At 28.2% G+C, this 9,302-nt stretch overlaps 3 protein-coding genes across 5 annotated transcripts; 1 reads left to right on the top strand and 2 right to left on the bottom strand.

Annotated features, from left to right (window-relative positions):
• Positions 1–503: 503 nt before the first annotated feature.
• On the bottom strand, positions 504–4,055 carry LOC127069061 (phenylalanine--tRNA ligase alpha subunit). 2 transcript variants are annotated; one of them, XM_051005734.1, is made up of 8 exons: positions 3,449–4,055; positions 2,968–3,308; positions 2,675–2,896; positions 2,405–2,520; positions 2,131–2,315; positions 1,701–2,062; positions 1,507–1,608; positions 504–1,286 (listed from the first exon to the last, which is right to left on the bottom strand). In XM_051005734.1, exons 1-8 carry the CDS (start codon positions 3,587–3,589, stop codon positions 635–637), a joined length of 2,121 nt encoding a protein of 706 aa, XP_050861691.1. In that variant the 5' UTR covers positions 3,590–4,055; the 3' UTR covers positions 504–634. The 2 variants fall into 2 exon arrangements, with proteins under 2 accessions (XP_050861691.1, XP_050861693.1); XM_051005736.1 differs by having other exon boundaries at positions 1,144–1,307; positions 3,449–4,049.
• A 125-nt stretch (positions 4,056–4,180) lies between these two features.
• LOC127069063 (28S ribosomal protein S27, mitochondrial-like) lies at positions 4,181–6,454 on the top strand. The gene is made up of 2 exons (XM_051005739.1): positions 4,181–5,375; positions 5,468–6,454. Exons 1-2 carry the CDS (start codon positions 4,308–4,310, stop codon positions 5,750–5,752), a joined length of 1,353 nt encoding a protein of 450 aa, XP_050861696.1. The 5' UTR covers positions 4,181–4,307; the 3' UTR covers positions 5,753–6,454.
• LOC127069062 (coiled-coil domain-containing protein 22 homolog) lies at positions 6,252–9,140 on the bottom strand. 2 transcript variants are annotated; one of them, XM_051005737.1, is made up of 8 exons: positions 8,978–9,140; positions 8,517–8,688; positions 8,089–8,389; positions 7,789–8,021; positions 7,247–7,681; positions 6,745–7,185; positions 6,482–6,668; positions 6,252–6,392 (listed from the first exon to the last, which is right to left on the bottom strand). In XM_051005737.1, the coding sequence occupies exons 1-7, from the start codon at positions 9,028–9,030 to the stop codon at positions 6,549–6,551; spliced, it is 1,755 nt and encodes a 584-aa protein (XP_050861694.1). In that variant the 5' UTR covers positions 9,031–9,140; the 3' UTR covers positions 6,252–6,392; positions 6,482–6,548. The 2 variants fall into 2 exon arrangements, with proteins under 2 accessions (XP_050861694.1, XP_050861695.1); XM_051005738.1 differs by lacking the exon at positions 8,978–9,140 and having other exon boundaries at positions 8,089–8,437; positions 8,517–8,665.
• Positions 9,141–9,302: the final 162 nt, after the last annotated feature.

Consider the following 9,302-nt stretch of genomic DNA (forward strand, 5'->3'; position numbering starts at 1 on the left):
ATAACATTTAAACAATTAATATCGATTATTTCGATCTCGCATTTTTGTTTAGAGAAAGAAAAAAATCTCATAGATTTACAAGGATCTCTAACAAAATATTTATTTATCTCAATGATATGCGATTAATCATTAAAAAAAAATCCGAATTGTTTATATATGCGTATTAAATTGTAACACTTTTAATGATATATGATCTAATGTTTAAATGATTTTTATATTAAGGCTGTTCATCTCTCCTGAGTTTATAATGATTTACGTGAACAATGAGTACAGGCATAAATCTTGAAAAATTTGGATGAATAAGGTCTCATTTTAAAAATGAAGATTCAAGCAAGGACATAATTTTTTCCAACTTTCAGTTTCTTCGTTCTCATGCTCGATTTCTGATCGTAGAATCGATTTTTCGTCGAAGGATTAATCTATTTTAATCCATGTATCACGTAAAACATTACATAGGTAAATAATTTGATATATACATGATTAGAAAGGCGAAGGAATAGAAAGATTAGAATATATAAATCGTTTATACTTGTAGGAAAATATTTAAAAAAACTGAGAATAGATAGTACAAAACAATATTTTAAATAAGATAGTTTAATATAAAGTCGACATTTATTGGATTTAATATATAATATTATTTTCTTCTCAATTTATGTTTTTTGATAGAATCTAAAACAATGTCTACAACCGAAAGATTTTTTCCTAATGCATATGGTGAATGTTTGAAAATTTTATATAATTGATCTTTTGAAACTTCATGCAAAATACTATGTATTTTTTCTAAGTGAAAATCTATTTGATTAGCATATAAAGGACCATTACTCTCATATATTAATATATTAGGCTTTTGACATTCGATTAAACGATTCAAATAACGTGCTATATTTACTTCACCTTTTAACTCAAACATATTAGATGATTGCATAATAGGGTCAATGCCAATGACCTTCCAAATTAATATTATGTCTACAAGAGCATCTCTATCAACATTTTGATAATTTAAACAGAAGTTTTGTAAACTTATGGGTAATTCCATTACAGAAGAATGTATGTGAGTCGACATGGTTATTTTTAAATAAGGTTTTGCAAGATCTAAGATCTTTTCTATAGAGTATATAGGATAATGTGGATCACAAAAAATAATAAGTTTCTGCTTTTCAATCCTTGTAATATTATGTATTATCTGTGATGTATGGTGTTGATTTTGATTCTCCTCTATCTTTGAAATATCTGCATCCAATGGTTTTTGTGATTTTATCTTCAATGATTTAATTTGAGCACTATCTCTGTCAACATAATTTTTTCAGCTGAATAGGAAGAAACTTTAATCTGTTCTAATATAATGGTTTTTTTCTCTTTTTTTTTTTCTTGTCAATTTAGTGTAAATTTATCAAATAAAATTAAAAAGTATTACAATATATATATACATACATATATATATAAAGATGTTTATATATAATAAATTTGTTAGCTTAACAATAAAAAAATATTAAAAATGATATTTACTTATATAATCGACACAATGGATTATTGTATACCATTTCCAAATCAATCTTTTGTCCAACAAGATCTCGTATATTATTTAAACCATATTTAATCATCGTGGGCCTAATAAATTATGGATATTAATTAAACAAGTAATTTCTTGATTTTTACTATATATATAATATCACTAGTTCAATATCATTACTTGCACATACCTTTCTAATGACAAACCCCATGCAATAACATTGACACCTTCAGGTAAACCCATAGGTAATAACATTTCTGGCCTAAACATTCCACTATTACCAATTTCAATCCATTTTTTTAAACCATTATGATAACAAAATATTTCCATACTTGGTTCTGTATATGGATTGTATGCTGGCTTAAATTTAAGTTCGGTGATGCCAAGTTTTTTAAAGAATTCATACAGCATACCAATCAAATGGCCTAAAGTAAGATTATAATTGGCTATTACACCTTCAATTTGATGAAACTCAGCAAGATGAGTTGCATCTAAAGTTTCATTTCGGAAAACACGATCAATACTAAAGTACTTTACAGGTTTAAATTTTCCCTGAAAAGAAAAACATATTATTATCATATTTTTATGACATAGCTATAATCACTACTGTCAAAATATACCTGTTGCATAAGATTATAAAGCATCCGTGCACTAACTGCAGTTGTGTGAGTACGAAGTAAATTTTTTTGGGCTTCCTTTATTTTCCAATCATAACAATAACCTTGAGATCCATAACCACCTTCACTATGAACCTTCTTAACTTTTTCCAAATATTCAGGAGGAAAACGATCGCTATGACTTGGTTCTAAATTAAGAAATGGTTATTTTTGCAAAGTAAATTATTATGTATTTTGATATAATAATCAAACCAAAATTGTCCTGATAGACAAGTACCTGAAATAAAGAATGTATCATGTGCATCCCGTGCAGGATGCTGTTGTGGTTGAAACAAGGCATCAAAATTCCAAAATGAACTCTCTACGTAATTATTTGTAGGCATTTCTGTAAATCTGAAAAATATAATGTCAAGTTTTACTTTTTTGTGTCTTTTAAATATATGTATTAGTATAATATTAACTAAAAGTTAACATATATATGTCATAATCTTATAAATTTACATTTTGTAAAAAAATATTTACTAATATTGATAAATATTCTAATTACCCCATTTCCAGAAATATTTTTTTAAATTCACTTTTTACTTTAAGCAAAGGATGCAAATGTCCAACTTCTAGGAAGGATCCACGTGCTTCAAAATTATATGGTTTGAATTTCTTATCCTTCCAAGCACCATTTGCTATCAATTCCGCAGTCAAGTCTGTTTCTAACTTTTCAGTTTGTATAGAAAATTTCGGGCCTTTCTTAAGGAGTATGCTTTTTATAATACTTTTATAAAAAAGAAAAGTTTTATAAAAGCAGCCAGGTATAATAGTTTTCATATATCGTAAAAGACTTACGTTTCTTGAAGAAATTTTCTTTTTTTATATTCTTTCTTAATATTTTCTGGAATACTATCAAGATTTTTCAAATGTATTTGTATAGTATCCGTGATAGATGGTACTGCTTTCCTAACAATAGTTGTACTATCAGATTTATCAAGCTTGATCCAACCAGCAGCAAGTGCTTTGGAAAAACCAATTTTTGCAAAAGGAACAGAAGAGTCGATATCGGATCGAGATATTCCATTGTCAGGTACAGAGTAATAGACTGCAGCTTCATGACTACCATATTTTATTACATGTTGCCCTTCTGATGTTATTTCCCATTTTTGCTGGCTAGTTAATGTTGTATTGATTAACTATTAAAAGAAAAAGAAATATGTAAAAGCTTGCTTAATTTTTCATCAAATATATTTTAACATATAGTGGTAGAGCAAGCTTAATTAAAAACATTTTTTATTAATACTTAATAAAAATATGTAGAATAAATTTCTTTTACATCTCCAAGAGCTTCTAAACTCTTAATTGCTCCAACAATCTTTTGATGATCCTCGTTAAAAATTTCTGCTAAATCTAATGAATTAACTTCACCATTTTCATCTAGATATTTCAAAATATCGTCAGCAAGTTCTTTTGCCATTTTTATAATATTAATTTCTAACAAATTGAACGTTTAATTCGCGTTAAAAGTGCTTCTAAGGTTGTTCATCACCTTCGCTCTTATCATATATGACTTCAGCGATAGGTATGGGCAAAATATGAACTACAAGCGTAATAGGGAAACATTGTCTTCACTATTACATCGGTATATAAGCTTCTGTAGGTTATAACCCTTTCGTATATGAATTTTTCAGTGCGTTCTCTGAAGAAATCATATTAGAATTCTATCTAATCTATTCATCTTTCGAAATATGATTAGCAATGTAAAATGTAAGTATTTTAATGTTTAATTAGAAAGAAAAAATGTTGGGAACGCACTGAAATTTACTCGATAATACTTGTATCGAATTAAATTTCGATATATCGCAAATAGTATTTTCGTTGAAAGACAGATAACGATCCTGAATTCAGAATCTTACTGTACTGACGTATAAATTAAATTTATTTTATATTCAACGATATATCGATGGTCACACGTTCAAATTATCGAAGACGCCATTTGTGAAAATTAATTGATTCTATAAACACCAGAGGGAGCTAGCTACGCTCAAGTAAGAAAACATGTCATATATCTATATGTGTATGTTATACATCAAGACTTTGTAGATTATAATAGAACGTGTGGAGTAGTGTATGCATTTTAACCTCTTTAACAATATACGTTTGAAACGTATAATTATGAGAAAGTAATCGAAGCAATGAATAAAATGTTGAAATCAATGAAATTTGGAAAGAATGCTTTCCTAAAACTTAGAAATTCAAGAACACAGAAAAGATTATTTCTTACAGAAGCATATCAGTGTCAAGAAGCATGGGATCGCAGACTCGATTCGCCTATATTGCAACAAATAAAACCTGCAGATTTGTATTTCGAACTTGAATCTAAGTTTAATAATGTTGGAAAAGTTAGTGCAATTGACATTGATATTTTTGCTAATATTATCAAAGATAAATTGCAAGGAAACGAACTTATCGATTTGCTTTACAAATTAAGATTATCTTCTGAAGCGTGTAATATCCTAGAATCTACACACCACGCTGTTATACGATTTTTTCTTAGTCATAATAATATCGATGACCTTTTTGAAATATTAAATGACAGATTAAATTATGGTATTTTTCCTGATTATTTTTGTTACAATATACTTATGGATAAATTCATAAAAGACAAGGATTTTGCTTCAGCAGCTAAGGTAGCAGGATTGTTGATGCTTCAAGAAGATTCAGGTCATCCAATATCCAATGCATTATCTGTATACTCTTGTCATAGATACTTAGAAAATCCTAGTGATTGGAAAATTCCTGAAATTAAGGAAGACGATTCTAAAGAAGAAATTAAAGTACGTGTTAGTTATATAAGAAATCCATATTTTGATGACCATTTTGATCTTATTGATCCATTGAAAATTGTTGGTAAAACCTTAGTATTTCAAGGAAGACATATGAATAATTCTTTAGGAAGAACTTGTCAGTTAAGAGGAATGATCCTATATCAAAAATACGATAAAGCAAGAGAACTAATAAACAAGTGGTTAACTGAAATTAATGAAGAAATTGTTCATGAAGAAGTTTTTGATTTGATTAAACGAGATAATGCAAATATCCCTGAAGATCAAGTAACAGAAGACTTAAAGAATTTACAAGTTCTTTTGGATACATTAAAGAATAAGGATTTACATAAAGAAAATTTTCTAGAAAGGATAGAAAATGAAGTTAAGTCTGCAGTTAATCAATGTATTGAAACAGATATATCTCAACAAAAAGAGGTAATACATGTATCATTTTGCTATTACAGAAATATATTTTCGTATCTTAATCAATACATTTTTTTTATTGATATTTTATATCTTAATTGTAGATCTTTCTTGAATGGGAAAAAAATAGAGAAGTAACATTGAAGGAACAACAGACATTGTTGGATAAACAATTAAGATTAGAAAATATAAAGAAGATGAAGGAGGAATTAGAAAAGAAGGAGAGATTATTAACCTTTTTCGAAAATGAGGAAAAGATAGAATTAGAAATAGAGAAAAAACAAGAAATAGTTAGGAAGGAAGATGAGAAATTAGCGAAAAAGCCTCATATAGTAAAGAAATTAAAGAAATTAGTCGAACAAGAAGTTTATATACCACCAAATATTTAAACTTCGTGATATTATCAACTTTTAATTGAGATTAGGTGAATATTATGTAACATAAAAATGCAGTAGAGATAAAAAATAAATGAAAAACTTTTTAAGAATGAAATGTAAAACCACACAAACATAGGTTATTCACTTTATAGTAATATTTAATCAACGAATCATTTTTTAACATTTTAGTATAAAGAAAATGCATAAAAAAATTGTTATAATCATCGTAAATAACATTTCATTTTGTATGTATTATCATTTGTACATGCTTATTTAAAAACAACTTTTTTTCAGCAGTTATTACAAAGAATTATTAGAATTTTTTTCAAAGCTTTATGTTTACAAGGAATATGAAAGTTTATACTATTGAACTTTATACTAAAAAAAGATTAGGCTTTGTAACAACAATATTTCTTGAGCACTTGTGCATATTGTTTTCCATTGTATATTTGGAGCTGGAAGCTGTATTATTTAAATGTCAAGTGCTCCAGGCTGAGGCACATTTTTTGCAGCATATTTATACAGCGTCCTTTATAATTAATACATCCATGAATAACACTAAGTTATTAAAGTTGTGTACAAGGCTTGCATAACTATAAAAGTATTTGTCCATTTAGTCTTGTATTTAATGATTAATATTCACCTGAATATTCTGTAACAACGTTTTCATGTCAATTTCTTTACAAAATTTTAATAAACCTATCTCGAAACGAATTAGTTCATAAATATATAAATTCTTACGTTTTTCGTATTTTTATGTGATTATGAGTGTGCTATAATTTGTATTATTATTGCACATATAATGTGATCATGAAGTTCGGTTTTGGAGTTGTGCAGTTAATGCAGCTGTTTCTTGTTTCATTTGTTTTAAATCAGCAGTTATTCTCTCTAGATTTGCGCCGACATTCTTAGCAGATTCTGTGTCGATCTATCGATAAAAAAAATTAATTAGATAATCGATAAAAAAAAGATCATTTTTATTGCGTAGGAAATATATGCACTACCTGTTCTTCTAAATCTCTTATTTCACGTACTGTAGCACCTGTTTCTTCGACCAGACTTACAAGTTCACTACAATCAGAATGTAATGTCGCCAATAATTTGTACGCTTTCCTGGAGGCTTCGTTCGTCCTTGCATCTCTGAATATCAATTCATCTACCACTGTGAATGATCTTTCTAAGCGGCCAGTAAGCGTATTAATTTCTTTTTGAATTTCACGAGTATCTGCCAAAACTTTATTAATCTCGTCTCTCTGTTTTCTGATATTATTTATTATTTCTAAAATTCGTTGAGTGTATGCCGATCTGTTAACTTCTTTCGGAAGTTTCTGTACTTCTACCACTAATTGTGAGAACAATTGGTCTTTGTTCCTACATTCTTCTTCGAGCTCTTTCTCTTTTTCTTTGAGTAATTTGATTTCATCCTGTTTCTTTTGGCTTACGCTCTAAATATAAAGAAAATGTCAATAGACTTATTTTTATACTAAAATTGATAGAAATACTTACTGCTTTTGTGGAATGTTTCTCTCTTTCTTCTCGATATTTTTGAATTAATGGCATTCTATGTTTTTCCCATTGATTAGCTAAATGTAATAATTTATTCGTGATGGCTTCAATAGTAGCTTCTAGCTTATGTATATTCTGTTCTCCATCTTGATATAACTCATAAGCTCTTGCTTTAAGCTTTTTTTGTTCTTCATTAATTTTTAATGCCTTTTCCTCGTTTTGATAAGTCATAGATACTTGAGTTGCTTTTACAGTTAACTTTTTGATTTCTTCTTGTAAACTATCTATATCACGTTTAAAATTTTCACATTCTTCTTTTATTTTTTCAACTTGCAAGTCTTGTGTCTCTTCTTTCTTAGAAACAAATTCTTGCTGAGTGACATCAGCTGTTGTAACATCGACTGTTGCAACATCAGCCTCATTCAATTGAGAATTCTATATGAAGATATTCATAAGAAAATGTTAAAAAAATATATAATTAGTTTTTTAAGTTTTTTTATACTTATTTAAAAGAAAGCTTGAAAAATTCAAAGTATTTTTACCTTAGATACTGTTGATTCTTTTAGAGTAACTCTGTTAAATGATTGATTATGATTCGATACATGCATCATCTTTTCTTGTTGGGCATTCAACCAGTCAATACGTTCTCTAATATTTGTTGATTGCAAATGAATTGCTCTTGCATTGTGCGAAAGAATAGAAGGTAGAAAACATTGTTGAGTTTGCATTTGATTAGGCACTGGTTGCATATAATGTAAATAGTAATCTTGATATTCTGTAATAAAAAAATTATGCAGAGAAAAATGCAATTTACGATTTTAAAAGACAAATTCTAAATTTACCTTCTTCTACATCAGATAATGGTACTTCTATATTTACAGATGTATAAGGTACACTTGCCCTTCCTCTGTTTCTGAATCCTTTTTTGTGGCAGAAATGTGGTAACCATGGTATGGAAAAACTTTGTGATATAACAGATGCTATAGATTTTTCTAGCAAAGCGATTTCACTGGTTGGTTCGCTTAATGTCTTATCACTTTCCTTAGGTAATTTTTCAATCAAAAACATTAAAACCCTTCTTAAATCATTTTCCGAACTATAGAGAAATGTCTGATAACCAATATCACCTTTGTATCCAAGGTCCTAAATTTATGAATCCAGTATGAGTACAGATGACAAATATTTTATTTGCTGAAGAAACGGATATATACAAATTAAACAATGCTAAGTATACTTAAATAATTATACCGTTTTTAATGTGATCTCTTACCGTACATGCTTGTGCTAATGTTGCACCTAAACGAAAACGTGCAGCCATGTTTGGAGGCAAAGTAGTATGCAATCCAAGTCCTGGTCTTATAGCATCTAAGCATTTTACCGTTGCTTCTACTACAGTCTCTGTGTCAAAACCGCTTAAATTTGTTACTTCTTCCTTTATACCACTATAAACAATTTTCATGTGTTTTATATAATATAAATGCAAAACATTTTGCAAAATGAAACACTCCAATATATGTATTAAATGTGATAAACAAATTATCGCTAAGTAATGTATGCATATTTTTTCTATTATTGCAGAAATGATTTTTGGACGTATTAATACATAAGATGATAGTGCCAGGAAACAATGAATTCAGATTTGTTATTACTATCAATAAAATCAACGCCCATTTTTTGTTATACATAGTGACAGAATAAGCAAAAACATTAAGATTGTTATATTCGACTTACCAGCCTATTTGACGTAACGAATGAATAATTATATTATCTACTTCCTCCATCATACGTAAAAAAATGAAAATTCTAAAGTAATGTTTTATTATACAGAACTCAATCTGATAATGATAAAAACCTAACCTTTCACGAGAGACATATATATATATATATATATCTTGTAGCAAAGAGACAGGTGGCGTGAGACGTTTACAAAACTAATATCGTGCGTACATATCATATACACGATCAAACGAAACATATGCTCGTACTTTAACTTTAATAAATATTTATCAAATTTACGATGATTGAAAATATCTACTTACAAAAAAATATAAAGAGG

Source organism: Vespula vulgaris, chromosome 14 (genome assembly GCF_905475345.1).
Source record: "Vespula vulgaris chromosome 14, iyVesVulg1.1, whole genome shotgun sequence".
Lineage (NCBI taxonomy): Eukaryota > Metazoa > Arthropoda > Insecta > Hymenoptera > Vespidae > Vespula > Vespula vulgaris.

Bases quoted from the DNA above. Each gene is read 5' to 3' on its own strand.
- LOC127069061 (XM_051005734.1), bottom strand. From the start codon at position 3,589: ATGGCAAAAGAACTTGCTGACGATATTTTGAAATATCTAGATGAAAAT. The intron at 2,897-2,967 runs GTAAGTCTTTTA...TTTTTATAAAAG, and splicing joins AGAAAATTTCTTCAAGAAAC to TATTATAAAAAGCATACTCC. The intron at 1,287-1,506 runs GTAAATATCATT...TTATGTTGACAG, and splicing joins CCATTGTGTCGATTATATAA to AGATAGTGCTCAAATTAAAT.
- LOC127069063 (XM_051005739.1), top strand. From the start codon at position 4,308: ATGAATAAAATGTTGAAATCAATGAAATTTGGAAAGAATGCTTTCCTA. The intron at 5,376-5,467 runs GTAATACATGTA...TCTTAATTGTAG, and splicing joins ATATATCTCAACAAAAAGAG to ATCTTTCTTGAATGGGAAAA.
- LOC127069062 (XM_051005737.1), bottom strand. From the start codon at position 9,030: ATGATGGAGGAAGTAGATAATATAATTATTCATTCGTTACGTCAAATA. The intron at 8,022-8,088 runs GTAAATTTAGAA...TTTTTATTACAG, and splicing joins ATTATCTGATGTAGAAGAAG to AATATCAAGATTACTATTTA. The intron at 7,682-7,788 runs GTAAAAATACTT...ATCTTCATATAG, and splicing joins AAGAATCAACAGTATCTAAG to AATTCTCAATTGAATGAGGC.